General features: G+C 37.8%; 1 protein-coding gene and 1 long non-coding RNA gene across 4 annotated transcripts in view; one reads left to right on the forward strand and one right to left on the reverse strand.

Moving 5' to 3' along the window:
* The window catches only part of nfixb (nuclear factor I/Xb), a 231,448-nt gene that overhangs the window by 3,476 nt on the left and 201,580 nt on the right, over positions 1-26,392 (forward strand). Inside the window, exon 1 of one of the 3 annotated variants that reach the window (XM_052131252.1) lies at positions 25,298-25,395. The exons of the other annotated variants lie outside the window; for them this stretch is intronic. Within the exon in view, the coding sequence (XP_051987212.1) occupies positions 25,393-25,395 (3 nt within the window). The 5' untranslated portion in view covers positions 25,298-25,392. Of the gene's footprint in view, positions 1-25,297; positions 25,396-26,392 lie in introns of those variants that run through there. 3 annotated transcript variants of the gene reach the window in all.
* On the reverse strand, positions 1,180-25,253 carry LOC127647168 (uncharacterized). The gene is made up of 4 exons (XR_007971019.1): positions 25,109-25,253; positions 20,418-20,524; positions 4,781-4,925; positions 1,180-1,210 (listed from the first exon to the last, which is right to left on the reverse strand). It is a non-coding gene; the product is annotated as an uncharacterized LOC127647168 (long non-coding RNA).

The following is a 26,392-nucleotide window of genomic DNA, read 5'->3' on the forward strand; positions in this document are numbered from 1 at the left end:
GTCCACTGCCACCTATTGGTGTGGCTCATAAAAACAGATGCTTGAATTGCTGGTATGGAAGGAAAGTCCGTCCTTTTATAACAGAATTTATGTACAAATCATGGGGCATGATTCATTGCGCTCATTTTTTTACGTGTTATTATTTATATAATTAATTACACTAAATTAATGTTTTAAATCGACAGACCTACTTAAAATGACTGCCTTTGGAGGCTGTATATGGAGGACAGAAGGTATCGAGGCACAATCATATCCAGTATTTGCAATATTAGAGATGCCTTCATCTGAAATGAAATGTAAAAAAACTTCTTAAACTACTTCAAAAAGTTTTCATCAAAAAATCCTCCATGTGCAGCAATACACTTCCTGTAGCACTTGACCTTTCACCCCACACTTCCTGTAGCTCTTGTCATAGATGTGTCTGTCTTGTCGGGCACTTCTCACTCACTTTACAGTCTAGCCGATCCCACAAAAGATCAATGGGGTTCAGATCCATAACACTCTTTTCCAGTTATCTGTTGCCCAATGTTCAATGTTTCAAAAGTGTCTTTCTTTGCAATTCTTCCCATAAGACCTCCTGAGTCTTCTCTTTACTGTTGTACATGAAACTGGTGTTGAGCGGGTAGAATTCAATGAAGCTGTCAGCGGAGGACATGTGAGGTGTCTATTTCTCAAACTAGAGACTCTGATGTACTTATCCTCTTGTTTAGTTGCACATCTGGTCTTCCACATCTCTTTCTGTCATTGTTAGAGACAGTTGTCCTTTGTCTTTGAAGACCATAGTGACACCGATGTAGGAAATCTGCAGTTTTTTGGCAATTTCAAGCACTGTATAGCCTTCAATCCTCAAAACAATGATTGACTGATGAGTTTCTAGAGAAAGCGGTTTCCTTATTTGCCATTTTTGACCTAATATTGATCTTAAGACATGCCAGTCTATTGCATACTGTGGCAACTCAAAAACAAACACAAAGACAACGTTAAGCTTCATTTAATGAATCAAATAGCTTTGAGCTGTGTTTGATATAATGGCAAGTGATTTTCTAGTATCAAATTATCAATTTAGTATGATTACTCAAGGATAAGGTGTTGGAGTGATGCTGATGTCTAGATTTGATCAAAAATGACTTTATTCAAATAGTGATGGTGCTGCTTTTTTTACCTCAGTAATGTCCTGATTATACTTTGTGTTCAGTGTACCAATTTCCTTCTGAAACAGAAAACAAAAAAAAAAATAAATAAATAAAATACAAAAAATAATAAAAAAAAAAAAAAATATATATATATATATATATATATATATATATATATATATATATATATATATATATATATATATATATATATATATATATAATATTTATCAATATGTAGTTTATATTTCTTGTTTATGTCTTCAGTATTTGTTGATTTTTAAATGGCTGGTCTGTGACACTCTATGAACAGGAGGGGGCGCTCTAGCACGCGGTTCTCTTGCACCTGTGCGGCGTGACTGGCGTTGGTTGAATGTTTATGTGCTGAAACAGCGACTCAAACACAGTTAGACAAACCACAAAGTGTTACCATGTTTTCACACATAGTAAGTCGTGTTTGAATCCCAAACACATTTAATCTGTGCGCTTTCATTGCGAATTACAACGGCATGGGACATTTTACAACTATTTCCTTGAATTAAAAGATGAGTGCTAGAAATCAGTCATAACTTCATTATATAACGCCAGTGAAGGGTGTGAGGAGTGTATTGTCAATGCAGTAGTATTTTAAAACACATGTAGTGAAACCTTATATTTCATCACAATGTCAAATCAATAGTGCAAACATAATCAGAAAAAATTCTACTATTATTCTAAAATGTGTAATTATATATATATATATATATATATATATATATATATATATGATATATATGTATATCATATATATATATATGTATCTATAATAAAGAATGATATAGTATATCAAAATTTTGTCATGTATATATATATATATATATATATATATATATATATAAATTATTTTACATATTACGGATTTATTGTCAGTTTGTCTTTTTTAATGCACCTGTGCTATTGACTGTGTAGCTGTCTGTGTAAATAGTGAATAAATATGTATAATAAAAATTACTCACTGTAAAAAAAAGAAGAAGATATATATATATATATATAATCAGCCAGGCTACTAGTACAAGTTTGGAAATTTACATTGATTTCAGTTGTAATGCCATGGCATAACACACGTTCTGTATTCTGGCTTCTTTATGGTGGTTTTGGAGCAGTGACTTCTTCCTTGCTGAGCATCCTTTCAGGTTATGTCGATATAGGACTTGTTTTACTGTGGATATAGATACTTGTCCATCTGTTTCCTCCAGCATCTTCACAAGGTCCTTTGATGTTGTTCTGGGATTGATTTGCACATTTTGCACCAAGCAAAGAGACACAGAGTTTGATGGTAGGCCTCTAAATACATACACAGGTACACCTCCAGTTCAGTACACCTCCTATCAGAAGCTAATTTGCTAATTGTCTAAAGGCTTGACATAATTTTCTGGAATTTTCCAAGCTGCTTAAAGGCACAGTTAACTTAGTGTATGAAACAATCTGTCTATAAACAATAGTTGGAAAAATTACTCGTGTCATGCACAAAGTAGATGTCCTAAACGACTCTAGTTTGCTAATATGAAATCTGTGAAGTGGTTAGAAATCTAAAACACAATGGCATTAGCATCTGAAACATCATCGTACCAGGGAACCACAACAGCACATTTATAACCCCTTCTGAATAAGTCACAAATAACAATGTTGTAATTGTAATTCAGTTTCTGAAGGTGAACTCAAACATGCACTATATACATATATATATATATATATATATATATATATATATATATATATATATCACATAGATCAAACATTACATCTAAGTAAGAGCAATTTACATAAGTGTTTTCGGTCTTCAGTCATGATTTTAAATAAGGCATAACATTTTAAAGAATTTCTGCATGCACACCGAACATGCTGTGTGTTTTATATTAATTATTGGCACATATGAGATGAAATTTAAGAGTCATGCTGCATTTTCAAGTCCTTATGTGTAACTGAGCTGTGTAATATTACTGAAATGTATTACACAATTTATCAAAGAAATGGATTCTCTTGATTTAAGCAGAAAACATGCATGAACAAAATTGTTTTAGATACTAGGATATTTTTTCAGGAAGAAATAATCCTACATTTACTAACATTATGGAGTTTTTAATAGAAAAATATTAATGCATTTTGTAATATTTACAGAAAGGTTGTCAAGATTTTCCACCCCGCAGGTGATCACAGTAACCCAAAATATAAAATAGAGATCTGTTAGTTATCGGATGTTTGATTTGCCACTCAATGTCTCCATTTTACATAGAAATAATGGAATAATGCTTGTGAAGTGACTGTATTGTGAAGGATATTTATATTACTAGTATTTATTGTCAGTTTAAGTCTTTTTGAATGCACATGTGCCGTTCTGAGAGGGGCTTTCCTAAATATTTGCTACATTTCAAATTCAATTACAGTATATCTCAAACTGCATGTGGATATGTTCCTAATTACTATGGTTTTATTGGGCACTATTTGGTTTTGGAATGAACCCCACTGCTGAGAACGACAGTTAGTTAATATCTATCTGTGTGCTTCTCTTTGTCTGGCATGTTCATATTTGCCTTGTTGCATTGTCAGATGTCAGATGGACATTCGTAGTGTTGCATATTCCGCTACTGAATTTCTGATATGACGCATTCATGATATAAGGTACACTGGTTCTGGTTATAAAGGTTAGTTTGAAAAATGTACAATGCATTTATTACAGGGACAATCCCCCCCCGGAGCAACCTGGAGTTAAGTGCCTTGCTCAAGGACACAATGGTGGTGGCTGTGGGGACCGAACCAGCAACCTTCTGATTAACAGTTCAGTGCTTTAGCCCACTACGCCACCAACACTCCACAAAATGCACGAAATTTGACTTTCATCTTCTTTGCAATAAAAGTGTTTCTTTCTTTTTATTATTATTGTACATTGCACAAGTTACTAGCTCTTAAGTCCATTACCTATCTGAATACACAGCTTTGAATTATGTCATATGTTTCTCTAATTAGCAGGTATAGGTGGCCTATGTTTCTGATTTGATTATAGCAATCTTTAGAGGGGTTACATTGTTTACCTATTCATAATTGCATACATCATATAAGTGAGCATTCTGTCAGATCAGTATAATCCGTTTCTTAACGAAACAGGTGCTCTGACAGGTGTTGAGCAAGTCTTGCATAGCTTCCAAACTTTAGGAATATCAATATTCTGCATTCAAGACTTTACAACACCTGCAACAACATGTGCTTTTAAACGCTTGGAATTTAAAGGAACAGTACAGATGGAGGTTTGCTTTTATGAGAGATCATTTTGTGAAACGCTTTTACATGTAAGGTAATGAACAGCCCTTGCAGCTTTAAAAAAACATCTCAAGATCTCATCTGTGCGCTTGACACAATCCTGGTATGGAACTAAAACAATGCAACTAAAAACAACAACGTCTCAAACTGTTCTTTCACTGTTCTCATCTCTTCTCTGTACTTCTCAGAGCAACTTTTGAACTTTGTATTGATGTATTGCACATTTGTGAGGTGCTTCGGATTGATGGGTCTTCAAAATGAATAAATGAATAAATGTAAAGATAATTAATAATGAAAAATTCACCACTCAAAAGAGCAAGTTTGCCAAGGCACAGAAGAGATCTACCACCTACCTCTGCTGTATCGGCCATCATTGATCAAAACTTTGGCTGTAATTCTTTAGACAAATGCTGTTGGTTTGCTGTTGGGTGAAGGCAGCTGGAGATAAATCAAGAGACAGATGAGCTGGCAGGCCACGCCACAAGTGTGAAGTGAGTGCTAGAGAGACAGACAGATGGACAGACAGATAGATAAATGATTTTCAGTGGAAAGAGAGAAATGGTAAGCTGGTGAGGATAAAAGCCAGCCTGGCATTATCCCGTGCCCTTTAGTATTTAAAGGAGGCTGGCATAACATTTGGATATTTGGGGTGACACAGTCAAGCAGAAAACATTCTCCCACAACCCCCCCAACAATGATTTGCTTTACGAGGTGCCTGTTGATGCCATGGTAACCCTCCTGTCCTGGGCACGGCGCAAGCAGTAGTGTGCCAAAAAGATGCCATGGAAACATTTTCTTTTTTTAAGCCACGTTGCCCAGAAACCTTTGAGATTTTGTAAATGAGAGAGCACAGAATGTGAAATGTTACATTTATTGTATCCATTTAAAGTGCATTTTTAAAAGCTAAATCTACAGGTCAGTTTCAGGGTACAATCCTTTGAGTTTCAACTCACATTTATATACTAAATGGTCTTTTGCCACCCCTGGTACAGTTTGACAAATGGCAACTATCACTGCTGGGTTGTGGCGGACTACATGTAACCAAAATTTAGATTAAATTACATTTTAAAAATATTAAATCAGATTACACTGACTTTTTATGGCTAACATGATTATATATTAATAATCCGCTTAAAAATGTACATACATGTTTTCTTTTCAGTACCAAATTATAATTCAGAAGTAATCTACCTAGCACTGTCTATAATAAAGCGATAAACAATGAAAATACTTGTGTTTTGTTGATATAGATCATTTCAAGGACTGTTCGTTGGTGATGTCATTGTCATTTCCAAACAAAACAGAGACTATTTAGCAGAGACTGGCCACTTCAATTAAAATGAATGGGAGAAATTGGCATGCCCAATGACAGCCAACGGTCAATGGATGAAAAAAGGAATTCCCGCCTTACAGGTCAAATATCCAATCACCTTTTAGATACAGAAATCACCTGTCAATCGACTCAAGAACATGTATGTGCATTAGCTATACAAGATGGTAGCTAATTTAGCATAATCTGAGTTAAAGATGCACAATTTATTATACCAGTTGTGACGGAACGATGCGCCCCTCCCGTGGATCATTGCGTTGACTTTTTCCCCATTTGGCGGAGCGTGATGGGGCTCACCTGAAGTATTTCTAAACTGTTTTGGTCCATACAATGCAAGAGAATGGGTGCCAACATTATGAAACTCCAAAAATCACACAAGTCAGCATAAAAGTGATCCATACAACTCCAGTGGTAAAACCCATAACTTCTAAAGCGATATGAGAGGTGTGGGTGAGAAACAGATCAGTATTTAAGTCCTTTTTTACTATAAATTCTCCTCCCTGTTCAGTCAATCTCCACTTTAACTTTCACATTCTTCTTCTTGTGTTTTTGGTGATTCACATTCTTTGTGCATATTGCCCCATACTGGGCAGGGAGAAGAATTTCTATAAAAAATGGACTTAAATTTTGATCTTTTTCCTCAGCCAAACCTATAATATCACTTCTGAAGATATGGACTAAAACACTGGAGTAGTATGGATTACTTTTATGATGACAAAATTTTGGCAACCATTCTCTTGCATTGTGAGGACCTACAGAGACGAAATATTCTTCTAAGGAAAGTCATACACATCTGAGATGGCATGAGGGTGAGTAAATCATGAGAGAATTTTCATTTTTGGGGGAACTATCCCTTTAATTCTTCTGTTAAAATTCAAATAATATTTGAGCTGTAAATTTGTTTAAAGCGACTCGTTCTCTACTTCCTCCACATTGTGATGTCACACTGTGGTAGATATGTGCATCTGACCGCCTCCTCAACAATGCACGAATGCCTACTTTACCTTGCCCAGGAGCAGTAATCAGTGAGATGGCAAGGAGAGAGTGCAGAGAGCCAATCATATGGGCGTTTACTGTCTTAAGTCTTAAAAGTAGAAGTAGCACCAAAACAGATTGTTTCTGACAGTGGGTCAGAATGAGGGTGGAAAATGATCATGTTTTACAAATATATTACAGTTTTTGTGCAAAAAAACATTACTAATAGTATTAGTGAACATCAAGGGACACATTAAAACAATAATAAAAAAGGCAAACCATGTAATTAGACTTTTTGCAAGACTACAGGTTTTGCATCAATATATTGTTATGGCAACAAAGCCAAAAAATTGGATATAGCTTCACACAAAAAGCTTAGCAAGTGATTTTATCACACTAAAATCAGGTTAACACGCATACTGTTTACGTCTTGTGGCAATTACACTTTTTAAAAAGTGAGTATTTTTCATTAACGAAATGGCCCCTATTCACTTCCATTGTAATAAGGCTCCGCAATACAGCTCCACACCAATGATTTCCATATTACCTCGGGTTATCTTGATGCTACCCCTTTCTATCTCTGACGCCATACCAGCCTAGTGCCAGTCCCAAAGCATACACACTCTCTTGTTTAGCATGTTTTATTTCTCTAAAATTAGGAAGCAATGCCAAGTCCTGCACTAGCAGCCATCACACCAAAAGCAGACCTTTAATTGTCCCTCATCGGACACGCAGGGTTCTTCTCATCAGAGCTTTGTGTGTCTCTCTAAAGACTACTGCTGCTCTCAGGACTGCATGTGCTCTCGTAATCACTTTCACACATTATATGCATGCATGCATGATGGCACTGTTTGGATGCAAATGGACGCAGCTAATAAGATAACAAGAACTGAAATATTTGAAAGTACCATTCATTTGGTCATATAGGGGGACCGGGGACCATTACCACCATCAAGACAAATTCTACACCTATCTTTATATCTATGCATGCATTAAACTGCAAAATTATAGGTTTCTCAGCTAAAGATAAAAAGTAATTTGAAATGAAACAACTAAATTGAAAAGGTAGCATAGAAAAATATCAAATCATTGCTTTGTATACAAATGTTGTAATTGATAAATTATATATATTTATGACATTAAAAATGCAAGTGAAAATCTGCCCCGATAAAAATGTGAAAACATGCTCTGACCTGATTTTCATGTAAATGACATGAAAAAGACACATTGAAACCTTTCGGTAAAAATCTGTCTTCAGAGTTATCCCTTCCCTGGATGTTTGCCAGTGTGGTTTGATTATGTTCGCTTTTTGCCGAAGAGCTATAACAAAACTTCGGGGGAAAAAATATTCTAATTCAAGAGGGTTTTAAACAAGGTGTTAGAAACCAACATACAAAACCACTGATCGAGAAAACACATTTGAGCAAATAGACTTGTGATTCAAATCTTATTGTTACTGAGATATTGCCATTTTGACAACTTCCCCATGTGACAACTAGCCCCAGTCTTCCCTATATGAGCAGTACTTGTGCATGTAAACCTGCTAAGGTGGTATGAGTGGTTGTTTGGGCATTGCTTGGGTGTTCTTGGTGGTTGTTTTTAGTGCATACTCTACTTACGCAAATTAGTTAAAGAAATTAGTTCAGATTACTCAATTAAATTTAAAGGAATTTTGTTATGAAATAGAAATGTGTAAGTCTTAATAATAGGCTAAATTATTTGTAAGTGTGCTTTGTGATGCTCTTTTAGTACAGTCCACAATTTGCACAGACGAGGACTGTCTGCTTGTTGGAAATATCTGTGCAGAGGACCAAATTTTCGTTATGCGTACTGTGTGCGGAGCGACCAGCAATGGGGAAAATCGAAGTATACTTTGAGCTTAAGTCTATGTTTTTTTTTTTGGCCATCTTATCGTCCAGGCCCTGATCCAGCCAGGTCTCAAGAAATTAAAGTAGGAATTGCAATTTTTTTGCAAAGCTAAAATGACGTGCTTAGTTGCACGTTTTGCTGCAGTTTCCCAGTGAAATGTCCAGCAGGGTGCACCAAAAGCATATAAAATGGTGTCAAATTCAGGCAAGGTTTTATGGTGAATTTAGATGGATATTTTAATGATTAAAACTTACCTACCTAGCCTAAAACTTTACCTGAACCTAACCAATAGTGTTTTAAAATACAGAAGCAAAATGAAAAGCACATTGTCTGAAGTGACTACATCATATTGTGTCCACTTCTATGACTCTATCGTGTTACGTGTCAGCTTGATTTATTGGCTGGTTTTGTACAACGGTCCTCCAACGGTCCGCCATAACATGGCGGTTCATTTTAGCTTATCGTGGCCCATTCGGCACATTTCACGGCTGACCCTACGGCCCGCTCGGTTCTCCTGATGCCCAGTCTGCCCCTGATTGGCCCCAAAGTGCAATACCAGTCCAGCCTTGATGTACATCCATACCCTAAATGGACAAACTGGTTCCATTCCTTCTTAATCAAGGCCAATATTACTAAAATGGATTTCAAAAAGACCATTTGGGCAAGGAAGAATAATGTGTAGATTGATAAGTAGATCACAGACACATAAAATCCCTACAGCTCCAGTAAATGCTCTCTTTCAAGTAAATATTTGATTGTGTGTGCACATAAACACTGTGGTCACACTCAGCGCCCAATGTCAGTTGGCTGTGTAGGATCGGTATGTCAGTAAGTCTGCTGATGGCAGGCGGGCGGCTGGCGCTGTTTCCATATGGCTACAGCTGCCCGGATTGCACTTCCTGGCGTTTTCTGTGTCAATGTTCCCTCTCCCTCTTGCTAACACATCTTCACACAAACACAGGCATGCATGCTGGCTGTATCCTGCCCGCACGCTTCTCCTGATTGGTGCTCGCCACGCATTTTCTTTTTATTTATTAATTTTCCGCCATCCCAGGAAGAGGATTTCTTCTGGCAGGAGGGCGCGGGAATGGCGCTGGACAGGCAGGCTGACCCCGGGTTAAGGTGGCAGCTGTGTTATGACTTTTCTGCCAGGTCGTGGCTGATGGTATGACCACTCTCTCTTTCTTTTTGCTCTCTTTCTCTTGGTTAGATTTGTTTTTCTTTTCACACTTCCGAAAACTAATTTTACGCCAAAAAATGTGAAGTCTCTAACTTTTGATTGCCGACTTTGTTATCTTGGCAGATCTAAGGTACTGTTTGAGATACTGTTAAGATTGGGGTGGTGAGGGTCTTTTTCTTTGGAGAAACATATGACAACTAGTGGACTTAAAAAGTAAAAGTCTTCATGTGCCGTCCATTTAATGTTTTCTCAGTGATCAAAGTGATCCTGTGTGTGATTTTTCTTTCCACACTTAAAAATAGCAAAAATCCAGTTACAGGGAGGCACTTACAATGGAGGTGAATGGGGCCAATTTTTAGAGGGTTTAAACAGAAATATGAAGCTTATAATTTCATAAAAGCACTTACATTCATTCTTCTGTTAAAACTCATGTATTATTTGCTGTGAAGTCATTTAAATCATAATTGTTATAGTCATTTTAGGGTTTTAGGGGTTATTGACCATTTTACATTGCATTGTCATGGCAACAAAGTTGTAAAATCAGATATAACTTTACACAGAAAAGGTTAATGAGTGATTTTCAGTGAGTATTTTTATGTTAAAAAATTGGCCCCATTCACTTCCATTGTAAGTGCCTCAATGTAACTTTTTTTTTTTTTTTTTTTTTTTAAGAAAAGGAGGGACAAGTCAAATTACATTTTTGTGGTAATCAATATTATGCTACAAATGCTGTTGGTTGAGCTTATTGATCCCGGAATATTTCTTTGATAAAGTAATCAATTTGATTATTAAAAGCATTCCTCTACATCTTCATTTTCCTCTACAAAAGCAGCTATTTTTCAAATAAAATAATTGTATTTTATTATCGGTGCCCCAACGTTGGATTCGATCACGCACTAAGAGAATATTTACATTTGTGTGCTACTTTTCCTTTTCAATTAAGCCTAATTAATCATGGAAAGTGATGTAAAGCATAACCCCAAAACACTGAGAGTCCTCAGATGGGGGATTTCAGAGACTTCTGTACACACAGACTTATCGGGGGATCTGACACAGTTGAAACCTCATGGGCCTTTCATAGAGACTGCCTGCTGTGCTACTGGCTATGTAGGGCAGTGAAAACTGGGCGGCCAGTTTGTGTATGCGTGGATAAGACTGCTGTCTAGAGCTTAAGTCCTTTGGGGACAAAAACAGAGCAAGTTGAAGTTTAATGTTGAGGGGTGGAGAAATCATCAGAGGAAGAGGAGATTACTAAGAGAGCGGCATTGTGTCAGGGGTTACAAGTTGGGGTTTCTGGAGATTGAGCAACAATGGGGCAGCAAACGGCTAGAGACTTCTTTTCTGTGGTACTTCAAAACACTTGGTTCCAATTAGAACCACAAATGATGCCGTAGAAGAACATTCACTTTTTGCTTTCTAGTTCTTTACAAAACCATCAATGTTCTGCTGCTTTAAAGAATTCAGAATCCAAAAAACTGATCTGAAGAACCTATAATGTATCTTCAAGAACCCTCCAAAGAACTATGAATGGAAGTGTTAATAGTGAGTAATCGGAATTGGAAACAGTTAAATTCCTTACAATTCCATTTCCAAATTGGATTTATTTTGCTTGCATTGAAGAAGGTCGTATCTAAGGACTAGAATATTTTAGGGACTTGGTGGTGAGCTCTTTTGTCTTGGACCTAACAACCACCCAGAAAACCTTAGTAACTACCTAGCAACATATAGAACACCCTAGCAACATCCTGGAACTATGGGCACCCTAGCATCGTGGTGGCAACATTTGCATGGGCAAGCATGCCTTATGTTCTTCCCAAAAATGTATTTTAAAAAAAATGTTTTTACAGTGTAATGCAGGTAACTGAAATGTACTCTGAATACCACTTACACTACATCTGTTCGTTTCTCTCCAGTCCTTCGACGATCACTTTCTCACACACGCACACCCTAGCACATCCCTGTCATCTGTTCAAATAGTCCTGCTCCCTTGTTCTTGTCCAGCTTCCTCTCTTTTCGCTTCTCTTCTCTCTTCTTCATCCATCCAAGCGTTTGTCAATCCTTGGCTACAGATGTCCACACCTCTCCTTCTCGCCTGGTCCATATCTCTGTCTCTCTGTGCACAGATGCCCGCTTTGGCCTGCAACAGCTGTCCCGCCATGTGCTGCTACCAAGTGTTGGTGCGCTGTTAAGTGTGTGTGTGTGTGTGTGTGTGTGTGTGTGTATGTTGGGGGGGGGGTGCTCATGAATATTCATGTTAATTTGGACCCATTCTACCAAACAGAGCCTGGCACTGCCAAGGAAGCCCCTCCCCTCAATGAGATGGTGGAATAGAGGAATCGTAAGACTAGGCCAGACTCTGTGGCCTGATTCCACAAAACAAGGCTATATGCTTAGAGTTGTGAAAAGACTGATGGAACCAAAAGAGAAGCCAAAGAAATAGGACGATGAGCCCAGAGAAACCATCCCAGAAAACATCATCATTATCACACTGCCTGAGATATATGGAGGATGAGATGAACAACTTAAAATATCGAAATATTTGAACCAAACATTTCATTCATAAAGATGAGCATGGATTTTTTTTCTAACAAAAACTGTCAATCTATTGGATGCAAGTGTAGATATAGAGACTAGATGCAATCTCTCCCATGGCATCATATGGAACTGTAAAGGGTCTACTGTGACATCATATAGAACTGTAAAGGGTCTACTGTGACATCATATAGAACTGTAAAGGGTCTACTGTGACATCATATGGAACTGTAAAGGGTCTACTGTGACATCATATGGAACTGTAAAGGGTCTACTGTGACATCATATAGAACTGTAAAGGGTCTACTGTGACATCATATAGAACTGTAAAGGGTCTACTGTGACATCATATAGAACTGTAAAGGGTCTACTGTGACATCATATGGAAATTTAAAAGGCAGAAAAGTTACTACAGTATAACTGCATTTTTGAGTTTTATTCACTGCCTGATTACAACTTTATAAACACTTTTTTCGCACTATTACTCACACACTGGAATGTTATGAAACATTTTGTTCTCACTTTTACTCACACTTTTATTTATCATTTGAAAAACTATACATTTGAATGCTTGTATTACACACAGTACTACATTTACACCTACTTCAACATGATTAGCTTGCGAGTTAGCTCATCTGATAGAGTTCTGGAGTTTAGACATGGAAGACCGAGAATCGATGCCAGCCAAACACACAATCTGACACGTGAGACAAAAGTTTCATAGAAGCAACATGAAATGACTTGGTTGCCTTAGAAAATGTGCTTTTCATGTCACATTTGCTTTAAAGTCATTATAGGTTAGGTTTAGGTGTTGGTCGAGGATAGCCTTACACCGTGTCCTAACTACACGCGACGCGATAAAATTCCAGCGACAGCAAGTGTGTCTGTCCACACTAGACGCGACGCGACTGTGAGACGCCACACGTCAATCAAAAATCACAGCCATTCAGAACAGCGTGTGGGCGGAGTCTCTCTGTGAAAGCGCACTGCTGGCCCGCACCCGCACTCGCATTGGAAATGGGTAAGGACATAATCAAATCAAGAAATAACATTATTAAAATCAAAACATTAACAAAATATACTGACTACCTCTGAATATCTCTGAATATCTCTACTACGAGCCAGATCTGCCTCGCGCGCGCCGAGTGTGCACAGCTCGGACTACTGTCATTGTCATTGCGACTCCCCACCCTGCCTGTATTTCAGTAGATTGTCTGGAATGACACCCCTGGATACAGGGACACAAATCGTCATGCCTATTCACTCTACTTTACATTGAAAATAAAGCGGAATTTGTTTTACACAGGTTGATGCGTCATTAGTAGCCTACTATATCTAAATGCTACATTCATTCATTCATTCGCTGTAGATGAAAGTCTAAACTTAACTTACCATGTGTATTCAATGCTTCAGCTATACTTCTCCAGACGGAATCCTTTTTCCTGATGTCTTTGTGGAATTTGTGGGATTTATCGTAGAGAATTGAATGCCTTTGAACTTCGACAATCAGTTCCTCGTCGTCCATGTTTGATGATTAAATATTCATGACACGCAGAACTTCCATCCAATGAGATCTCTGTGTGGGCGGATCTGTCAGCCGCGACGTCGCAGAAATAGGAACCGTTTCTAAATTAGAAACTTTGCGTGTCGCCGTCGCGTCTGGTTAGGACAAAAACTCTGATTAACATGGAAAAGATACCTTTTATCGCGTGTCACGGCGTCGCGTCGCGTGTAGTTAGGACACGGTGTTATGATGTTGTTCATCTCTCATTTGCTTTTAGGACACTATTGGTTAGGTTTAGGTTAAAGATTTAGATTAGGGAGGAGTGTTTTACTCCATCACCATATCGTTCACTTTTGGTTTATACAACCCTGGCCATGACCACATCATTTTCATGAGATCAGGCAGTTAAAAGTCTCTACTATGACATCATATAGAACTTTAATAAAAACGTTCTCCTACATCATCATATGGAACTTTTAAAAGCTCTACTATGACATCATATGGAAATGTAAAATGTTCTGCTATGACATCATATGGCACTTGAAAAGGTTTTCTTATGCTATTATGCTTTAAAAACTCTTGGTGCCTTTATTTTTAAGTGTGTACAAGCTTAAATATTGTGCGATTTATTAAACTGATGGAAGATCAAGAGAGAAAGAGTTAGATAGAACACATCAATGACAACTGATGCAGCAGACTTATTTTTAAAGAATTATTTTATTTGAATGAGAAATTAACAAAGAAATACTGAAGCAGGTTTTAGTGGTGAAGAACAAAAACGGATAGACAGATGAGGATTGGGGAAGAATAGAGAGAGGGAACAGAGTGGTGTAGATTGGGCAGGAGAGGTGCATGGTGATAACATATGAGAAAGGATAGAGCTGAAGGGGAAAGGGGGTCAGTCTCTGGTGTGTGTCCTCTCCTCTCTTTCATGGAGAGCCAGGGAAGCAGATTATAGCAGGCCTCCTCTCTCTGGCTCTCTAGGGGAGGACAACCCATATCCCCCAGCTTCCACTGGCTTTAATGCTCCACATCCCCCTGGACCAACCTAGATCCAGACCAGATGCAGCACTTCCACAAACACGCACACACACACACACACACACACACACACACACACACACACACACACACACACACACACACACACACACACACACACACACACACACACACACACACACACACACACACACACAGCACACACTCATGTTGGTCTACCTATCATTATGGGGACTTTCCATAGACATAATGACTTTTATACTGTATAAACTATAGATTCTATCCTCTAAACCTAACACAACCCCTAAACCTAACCCTCACAGAAAACCTTCTGCATTTTTAAATTTTCAATAAAACATTGTTTAGTATGATTTTTAAGCGATTTGAATTATGGGGACACTATAAATGTCCTCATAAATCACATTTATAGCACAATAACCTTGTAATTACCAGTTTGTAACTTACAAAATTGTCCTCGTAAATCACAAAAACACGCACACACACACATACACACACACGCACACACACACACACACACACACACACACACACATACACGCACACACGCACACACACACACACACACACACACACACACACACACACACACACACTGGACATCCCAGCCAAGCCTTTCTGACAGATTTGATCTTGACTATTTTTTTTTACCCTACTATATTAATGTATATTCAGGCCAAATGCATTGCATTTATATTTTTATAATTTTTTCTTCACTATTTGCATGCTCAGGTGCATTTTAATAATAATTTTATAGGATGTTAGGCACTCAAAGTTCACATTATCTGTGGTGAGCACTCGGGATGAAATGTGACAATATTTGTGTGCCAGTCGCCATCGGCTTGCTCACTGGAGTTCTAAATACAATTATCATTTACTTATTTATTTCTTTTTATACACAATTTACAATCATATTTACTGTAATAAAACTACACAGTGATGACTCTGGGACTTTATAGATATTACAGATTAATTTTCTGGTAAAGCATGATTTTCTTTTTTCGTTTTCATTTTTTTAATTGGTCTTATTTATAAACAAAACACTAAAGCAATAAGCGCATTATTAAAGGAATTACTCACCCTCATGCTATCCCAGATGTGTGTGAATTTCATTCTTCTGCTGAACACAAAGAAATATTTTTAGAAGAATATCTTAGCTCTGTTGGTCCATACAATAAAAGTGAATGGTGACCAGAAAAGCATATAGAGGCAGCATAAATGTAAGCCATAAGACTCCAGAGGTTAAATCCATATCGACAGAAGTGATATGATAGGTTTGTGTGAGAAACAGATAAATACCCATTTTCCCTGCCCAGTACGTGCCTATATGCACGAAGAATGCAAATTGCCAAAAACAAAAGAAGGACTTAAATATTGGTCTGTTTCTCACTCACACCTATCATTTTGCTTCTGAAGACATGGATTAAAAATGGAGTTGTATTGATTACTGTTATGTTGCCTTTATGTACTTTTTCATACCCATTCACTTGCACTGTGTGGACCAATAGAGCTGAGATATTCTTATAAAAATCTTCAGTTGTGTTTAGCAGAAGAAAGAAAGTCATACTCATCAAGACATCTGGGATAACTGGTGAGTAAATGATGAGATCATTTTAATTTTTGGGTGAACTCTCCCTTTTACTGAATTCTGAATAGTCTTCAGGCTTTACGATTAAATTCATAAGATTACATAGTTTTTTAAATGTTCTGAACTCAATTTAACTTCAGTTGTTTTTAAAAAAACCATAACACTAAGTATTAAACATCCAAGCATAACTAAGGAGAGGTTTGCTACTACTATGGCGATAGGATTTTCGCCTGGTGGATGATAAAGTGAGTAAGAAAAAGGAATGACCCGAGTAATATCTAGAGACCAGAATTTCGTTAAGATTTGAAGGTGAGCTCTTTTGATGTGCCAACCAGCAACCACCAAGCGCACCATAGATACTGCATAGCAACACCCTGGCAACCACCAGCTACACCCTTAGAGATGGCGGGTTTAACTGATCTCACAGTGAATTCGGCAACAGTAGGTCCAAAGCTCTTCAGCTGAAATCGGTCTGTTTTTACTGAAACTGGAAGTGTTGTTGAACTATGGCCTCATGTGAGCTCCAGTTTCCTAGTGAAATGTCCACAGATTGGCAATTTGGTGATATTTCTTCTGTTTGCAGACATCTCAGAAATGTTTGGTCTAGGAGAACTCGGCTGGTCGAAGAGCGTTGATTGGTTAAAACTAATCGTGGGTGTGGTTTGGACATGTGCGTGCCAGCTGAGGAGTTGTTACCAAGGTTACTGTCTTTAAAATGGATAACTTTGTAGGCCATCACTCAGAGATTGTGCAGAAGTATATTCAAAGATGGCTTTGACCAATGAATGGAGAGAGATTGGAGTTTTTATGATCTCAGATCAAATAACTTGTCGCCAAAAGTGGAAGGGGCTCTGTGACAAGTTTAATAAGGCAAAGAAGCAATGCAGTGCCAAAACTGCCGATCCATGGAGAAAGAAAACCTGCATTACTGGCATTACTTCTGTTGCTGGAACAGTACATTAAACACATGAGTACATGAGACTGTAGTATAACCGCCGACTTTATTCGCCTAGCTAGAGTGCTTTATTTAATCCAGAAGATTTTTTTTTTGCTTCTTCCATTGTATAATTCAGGTTTAACACTGTGCTATATGGAAATATATTCATGCTTGGATTGATGCAAAAATGTCTGATGGTAATTCGGCAGAGTGGGGTCGATTTCAGGGTACATTCGATTTCGGAGGCAACGTCTTGAATTCTATTATGATCCTGTTGCACAACTTCTTTGTAGGAGTGTAGTGTGTAAAGATGGTGTGGATGTGCTCTTATCAAGCGTATGTTCTGGGTTTGATTCCCCCTTTGCCCCTTTTCTCCATCCTGGTTCCTGTCTGCACTCTTAAGATTTCCTTTAAGGGGCCTGGGCAGCTCAGCGAGTATTGATGCTGACTACCACACCTGGAGTCACAAGTTCGAATCCAGGGCATGCTGCATGACTCCAATCAGGCTTCCTATGCAACCAATTGGCCCGGTTGCTAGGGAGGGTAAAGTCACATGGGGTAACCTCCTCGTGGTTGCTATAATGTGGTTCTGGCTCTCAGTGGGGCGCGTGGTGAGTTGTGCATGGATGCCTCCACGCGCACTAGGTCTCCGTGGTAACGCGTTCAACAAGCCACATGATAAGATGCGTGGATTGATGGTCTCAGACATGGAGGCAACTGAGATTCATCCTATGCCAACCGGAGTGAGGGGAGTCACTATGCCACCACAAGGATATAGAGTGCATTGGGGATTGGGCATTCCAAATTGGGAGAAAATCCCCCCAAAAAAGTTTTCCTTTAAAGGATTGCCTCGCAGTGATTTGGTCACGGTGAAGGTCGTGGAGTTGAGAGAAAGGTTTGATCTGGGTAAAATTAACCATGGATTTACTCTAGTAATATGAGAGCAGAAGCCATTGTTTAAATGCAACTAACCATGATGTTACTAGAGTTATACAGTGTTAATATAGAAACCAAGTTAACATTGGTGCTTACTTTGATTTGACTACAAAATCCATGGTGAAACTATGGTTACTTATGGTTGGTGTAGGGTGTGTGTGGGACTCTTAATAACACAATACACATTCTGCAGTGATGCCGCTATATTGTATGCTATTCTTTCATTAGGGGTACAAATAGTATCTGACACTATTTGCACTTAGCGCAAATAAGATGCTTTTGGTTGCTATTTACACTTGAAAATAGCCTCTGCCTAATTACATACATTGATTTTTGTCCACAAACATACATGGAGGTACACATGAGTTCAATTGATGATCTTTCTGTTCTCGCTCTCTCTCTCTCTCTCTCTCTCTCAAACTCTCACACACACACTTAATCAGAGGCATAAGCCCCTCTTGCTGGTGTAAGATAAGCGCGGTGCTCGCAGGCGTTTCCTCCTGAGACTCGCTCTCCTGCAGCAATGCTGTGCACCATCCTGATAAGGTGGTTGAGCTGCGTTCTGCTCCAATCCCGATAGAGCCACACTGTAGATGACCACTCACAGTGCAGCTTTCAGTTTTTTATCTCATCGCTGAGCATAAACAATCTACCTGGCTTGATCAGGTCTGGGTGAGGGGCTTCAGTCTTTATTTTTTACAGTATTGTGATTTTATATCCCTTCTCCCCAATGCTTTAGCCATACCTCCATCGAGTTAATGTAATTCTATGGTATATAATCACATTACAAATGCCAGTGTTAAATAGCTCACTTTGGGCCAAAGGTTGACCAAACTCTAATCAAAAATAGCCTACAAAACCTTTATCATTAAAGGAAAGGCTAAAGTAGCGTAAAACTTTACCTGAAGTACTCAGACAGTTTGATCCTATTGCACTTTATCAGCCTCTGCTTGATTACACTTTTCAATATGTTTTCAAAGTCCTCTCAAGCCTTTGCCAGTGTGGTCTTTAGGGGAGACCTTAGAGATGAGTGTAACTTTGAACTTGAAGTTAGGCAGTGTTTCTAGGGGTTTAAATGAGCCAAGATAGGTTGGCGTGCTTGCCTTTGAAGGTAAGTCATTTTGGAAATTCCTTCACTTTTCAAATTTTGCAGAAAAGGCTATAATAAGCTGTTTAATGCAGGTGTAGATTTAAAGAGAGTTTTTTTTTGGGTGGTGGTGATGGTGTGGACACATTTCACCATCGTCCCACAATGTTCACTTGAATCTATGCCACTGCTTTAGTGGCAAGTTTCATAGTGACAACTTGCCCCATATAGTGTGACAACTTGCCGCATATAGTGTCATAACTTGCCCCATATAGTGTGACAACTTGCCCCATATAGTGTGACAACTTGCCCCATATAGTGTGACAACTTGCCCCATATAGTGTGACAACATGCCCTGGTATTGGGGCAGGTTGTCACAAAGGTCATCTTGTGTTTAATGAGCTGTATCTTTTTTCCTGCGCAAAAACAGTGAACATGTTCACACCTTTTTTGTGGCCAAGACTTCAAGGCATGTGGCTACACACAAACTGACTTACATAGTTAAACCTACTGTACACTGAAAAAGATTTACTGGAGTAAAGAGTGTGACAACTAGCCCCAGTCGTCTCTACATAAAACATTGCTGGAGTATTCTGGGTGATTGCTAGGTTGTTGCTTTCTGGCTAAAGTCAAAAGAGCCCACCCCAAATTTGTAATTCTTAATATTCCAAGTTTACATATGGTTTGGGTCCACATATGGTTAACAGATACAAATTTAAAGTGTGATTGCTTAAAAAATAAAGGCGCATGATTCATTGAAGAGTGATACTTGGATTAGGTTTTTATTCTTTATTATTAGTGCTGTTTATTAGTATTATTCACTTACTATCTAATTACACAGTAATTTGGCACTTGTAAAGCAATGTAAAGCATGCCCATGTTAACTAATATATACAGTACATTTTTGGACATGCACAGTGAAAAGAGAGGAGGTTTAATGGTTAATCCAGGCATATTCATGGTGCAAATGCTTATTTTGCTTTAGGTTGAGGGAACTGTGCCTACAGATCTGTGATTATAGCTGTGCACTACCTCAGTCGCTGGCCAGGTTCGTTCGCCAAGGTCAGCATTCCTGGCCCCGGCTGTTGCTTAGCTGAATCTGGGTTTCATGGCTGTCTTTTCAGCTCCAAGTAGCCCTGCTAAATTAAAGACAGGCAGTCAGAAATTAAACTCAAGCCAAGAAACAGCCAGTTGAGCCCTGAGTAAATTCAATCTAGACTGCACAAAATAAATGATCCTCCAGTTTTGAAGTGCGGGAAAGAACTAAACTAAACTAAACATGAGAAATGTACACCTTTGTGACTCTTTTGGTTATGCATATTACATATTAGATTTCACAGTGCATGTGCACACCTTGAAATCATCTTAAATAAGCTAGGGTTAAATAACTTAACTTCTAGCAGTGCTGTTTTTGCTCTGAACCTGTCCTGGTTTGGCAGAGCTTGCACTCAAGAGTAACTAAGCAAATTGTCCACTATGACAAAAGGTGAGTACTACTTCATACACACTAAATTTGGCTCTGTTTTCTGAAGTACAAAGCTGGAAGTGTTGAGGGAAACATATGTTATGATGCTTCATATGTCATAATGCTATGATGTCATAATTGTGTTACTTTATGATCACATGACAGACTACAAACTACCTCATTGCAACCTAAAAACATTTCTGTGTTGCTGTTTCCTCTTTGATAATGCTCTATAAAATATTCATTTTCATTTATTTGCTTTGATATATATATATATATATATATATATATATATATATATATATATAAATAACCATTCTTTCTTTCCTACGTTTTATAATATTAATATTATTTATTTGTAGTATTAAAAGATACATTTCAATGGATTTGTAATCAAATATATTTTCGGTTTTAATGTTAATTTTAAATGAGCTTTTTGGCTTTTCTTCAAGACAGATCGACTGCGCAGTGTTTATTCGTTTACAACAAATCATTAACAAATGCACTTTTATAATAATAATACCTATTTAAAAACATATGTGTTCTACTTTTAGTATTTTTTTTTTTTTTTTTTGTTTTTACAAAACGTGTTAAATGCATCTGCACATGTGGCCCATCCGTGTATGTTCCCCCCTGTGATGTTTGTCCAAATCTGAATATTTATCACATCTGCCAAACATATCTGGATATATCGATAGCCGATGCTTTAAAGTCGACTTCAATATATATTCCCGTGTTTCGGTCTTTTCCTCCTGTGCTTTGTCTACAATCACGTATCCTTTAAGAGTGTTTTAGGGTGAACAGTGCAACATATATGAATGTGGTGCCACAGAGTGTGTGATGCGAATAGTTTAATGTATGGAAATGCACGTCTGCTTTTACCCCTATAATTCCTTTTAACGCATTTTAAATAGCACATTAAGATTTGGGCCTACAAATGTTCTTGCTTAAATACTTTATTTTAATACTACACACTATACTACAACATTTTCTCAATTATATTCTATGACAAAAAGGGGAAAAAAATGAACTATAAGTTTAAAAAGTGTCATTGTAATTATTAAAATAAATGTATTTGATACCGATATAGCTATTATTTACACACTTGAATATAATTTCGTTTAAATTGAACTAATATCAAATTTACTGGCCTAACTTATTGGCACAGCATTTATTTATTTTTACATTTTTTAGGACAGATAATAATAATAATAACAATAATAATAAACACTGAGCTGATATTCTCTTGTTTGTCTTACTCATAGCGTCCTACTAAAATGTTTAAAGTGTAATACATAAATAAATAAAAGGAAATAATTGGTCATAATATTCTTACATATTAATTGATTTTTCATTTATATTAATCGATTATAAAATAAATAGTATCTGCAAACGAATTAATATTTTGAATATTGATATTGAAGAAGATGTTGCTGTTATTTGTATTTTCATTCGCTGATATTTCCATCGTATTAACGAATGGAAATTGAACACAAAATAAATCTGTTAAAGCCATGCTTTCATAAATGTTTGAAGAAAGATAAATGGATGAGAGTTTATTTTACTTTATCAAATGATTTAACAGAGAACAGATTAATGAATACAACTGCAATCAAAATAATGAAAGTGAATGAGAGAGTAACATGGTTTGCCCCAAATGATTGTAAGAGCTGTTTTTCGTTGTCCTTTATTTCTAATCCCTCATGATGATTCTTAAGAATGACTTGCTAAAATTAGTTGTATTCTTTTTTTTAATGCACATTTTCTTTCATATCCCACGATTGCAAACGAGGTGAATTATGAAGCAATGTTGATTATACAGAAATGTAATATAATACACAATAATATCTTATAATCTATCGTGCAACTGATAAACAGCTACATACATATCAGAAAATGATTTTAACAGACGTGTCATCCTTTTTATATCTACAGGGAGAAATTATAGCTAAATTAAACTTTTTTTCTTCTTTAAAGTAAACAGTTGCACTAAGCAGGTGCATCGCAGCGCGCATCGGGACTTCTCAGAAGGTCAACGCGGGTCTCTTTCAGGTCGTTTTTCTTAGGCCGCCTGGAGGTCTCTCTCGTGTTTTACAGCCGAGGTAAATTGACTTCATTAAAACGGTCGTAATTAACCCGAATTCTCCTCTCACAAGATGAATTTACGAGTTAAATTTAAACATGTTATTTGCAAAATTACCTTTTAATGCAAATTAAGATTTTTAATCATTTTAAACTTATTGTCGACAGTAACAATGTCTGTCTTTTCCTCTTCATTTAAAGAACAGATCGAAATTTCACACTGAATTTAATAAAAAAAGAAAAGAAAAGAAAATCCTTTTCTGAAGACAATTGGCCTTGTTCTTAATCTAAAACCACCCTGTTAAGATTAACACTTTATATGTTAAAAATAAGTGACATTTATTTGATTCTCTGTAAGATTTGCTGCCATAAATCCAGATTTTTAACAACTATTTCGCAGTGACCAAACTGCACGCGACACCTGCTCACGTTTTGCCTAAACACTCACTCATTCAAACCAATGCAGGCTTTTAAAAATAGTTTCGCATTTAGTTTTCACTCATGCACCACTGCAGATTTCACAGCTGCATGCTGCCCTGTCAGTGCATGAATTACAATGTTTAAAGGCAAATGCAAAAACAATGCATGAAATAACAGAAGCCTGGTCTTCACAAAAGTAATAGCTCCACACCTCGGAAATCTCTCTCTCTCTCTCTCTCTCTCTCTCTCTCTCTCTCTCTCTCTCTCTGTGTGTGTCTCTCTCTCTCTGTCACTATTTCTGTCTTGAAGTTTTGCTGCTACTTTTCTATAATGTGTTTGTTAAACTGAATATAGTCTGAATAAAACTATAATTGATTATTATTTCAATGCAATGTTAATTTAGTATTCAATTTAACTCTCTACATCAGGAGTCTGGATTAATAGTAAAATAAAATATTCGGGAAAGAGATTCTGAAAGCTTATTTTAATGTTGGCCGCAAAGTGGACCCGTTTACTTGTTTTATTCTCAGAACATTATCAACCTGTTTACATGCTCATGGGTCATGATAAGGGTCTCTTCAGTGTTTGACACCCCATTCAGTACACCACTGAATAACACAGGCTGCATGACACTGATAAATGAGTACTGCCAGAGTAACATCCACATACAGGTGTGAGGGACTTCAGCATTTTACAAATAACACAAAGAATAAATATATTCCTCTCTCGCGTGTCCCCTCCGTGCAGCATTGAGCGCACTCTCGTGCATGGTTGCCAGATTGCATAAATTAAGTATGACACATAGGCGAAATATTTCCAATTTGTGCAAGTATAAATCTCTGATTGGGGTGTTGCATATATTATCTGGCAACCCTGAGCATATTAAAAGCTTGTGGATGCGCGATAGTTCCCAAAGGAATAATCTAATAAAAAACTTTCCTTATAAATCGACCCGCGGGCAGTAGTTTGCCCTGGTCTGCAATTCAGGGTGCTACACATTTAGTTTAAGGGTGCTTAGTACCCTCAAGCACCCCGTAGAACCGGTGCTGTGTCTGTCTCTCTCTTCGCCATCCCTCATGTTGTTGCCGGTGAACGGTATAATCCCCCTGCAGTCCCTGCTTCACTCCAAGCCCGTATTTAATTCCCTTAAACCCCCAGCTGCCGTTCTGGTCCCTCTGTAAGCACAACAGACTGCGAAGCGCACACGGTTATTAATAATTCACCAGGCACTCCAGGTCCACAGATCAACCCGACCGTTTCTGCACGGGCCAGACAGGGGTAGCGCGTTTATTTTGGCAACTAACTCTTAAATAAGCTAGGCTACTTAACATATATGAAAGACTTATTCCAAACGTTAGCGCATCACCGCTACTCATTTTGGCAACACAAAAGCCCACATTTCTCTTGCGCATCGCTTATGATTTAGCAATATCCACTTTGCCCCAAAATGAAGTCCTCTCCTTAATACTTGATCGTGTAATCCGTGCGCCGAGGAGGAGGAGAAGGTCACGAAGATCACCGCGAGGAGGTCTCCAGTGGGATGGATGCAGAATGAGCACCAGTTCATCCAGAATCCGCGAGCTGCAACAGCTAATCTAAACTACGCAGGCAGAAAGTTGCGGTCGGTGGCGCACGGCGCGATCTCGGCTGAAGCCGCTGGAGAGACACTGTACCGGCGGGATTTGTAACGTAAATGGAGGGACGAGTCTGCTGAACTCGTGCCGGCCCAAAGACTTTCACAAAGGCTTTTTATTACCTGTTAAAGCAGGAAACGCACCATCATCATCATCATCATCAGTGTAATCAGCGGATTCCGGCGAATGTTCCGTTTCCGTGCGTAAAAGTTGCTCGTTTTTGCGCGATTCACGGGCCCGTCCCGCAATTCGGTTCTTCAGCTTCCGGTATCAAGGACGACAACCGACTTATTTGAGTTTCCTCTCACACCACTTCTTTTTTTTTTTTTTTTCGGGGGAAAGCTTTTTTCCCCCTAAAGGAGTAAAATGGGTCTTTGAGACTGTTGGCAATATTCCCCGCTCCACAATGGTACGTGCTGCGTAAATCAACTTTGCTCTTTTTATATATGCTTTAAAATGCTAGTAAATACGAAGAGAGGGATTTATATTGGCATTATTCAAGCTATAACTCTTACAGAATATTTTTTTTAAGTCTTGCGCAAAAACTCTGTCTAAAATGATGTGCTCTCCTATGCACTTCAATGCAGATAATGTCGATTATATGTGTAAACTGTTTGAAGTTGCTTATTTGGGTTGCGAAATTTCTCTGTAATTGTGCAGAATGTTTTCCGACATCATTGCATTATTGCAATATATCTCAGCATAATATATCTACATTTGGTGACTACAGGAGCCTGCAATATCATAATGCAATGCAATATCATATTTCAGAGATGTAACAACTTTGACCCTCTGGCAGTCAAACTTTCAACGCACGTGCTCTGGACTAATCTCATTATAATGGTGCATAATGAAGTGTTGCGTGAAATAACCCGTCAGTTTACATGCTTTCACTGTTATTTGGATTAAATCGACACATGTACATGTAACATGCCATTACTGAAATTGTTCCACTGCGCGAGCATGTCACAGGACGACAGTCACCACCCACGTGTCGTCTGTCAAACAGAACAAAAGCTCAGAGGGTTTTAAATATAGAACAAAAGTGCATGTTGCAGCTTAGTTTGTCCATAACAACTTTTTTTAATGGAGTTCATGTTGTATGCAAAGTCACATTGCAGTAATGCGATTTAGTTATTTATTATATGATTTAATGCATTGTTTATTTCCCTCTTAGAGACAAAACGCAAATGCATTTTTGAAAATCTTTCAGTAGTCCCAAAAAGTATTTGGACTCTTAGGCTGAGCTTAAAAATGTTGAATGCAAGGTCAGAAATTAAGCAGAGCTCGAGGCAAAAATGCCATATAAAGTGAAAATAATTCCCCAGACATTAAACACATGGGGGCAAGAACACTCAACAAATAACTCTTTGGCTGAATTTGATTGAATTATGAACAGTGTTTCA

This window comes from Xyrauchen texanus, chromosome 8 (genome assembly GCF_025860055.1).
Source record: "Xyrauchen texanus isolate HMW12.3.18 chromosome 8, RBS_HiC_50CHRs, whole genome shotgun sequence".
NCBI classification, from domain to species: Eukaryota; Metazoa; Chordata; class Actinopteri; order Cypriniformes; family Catostomidae; genus Xyrauchen; species Xyrauchen texanus.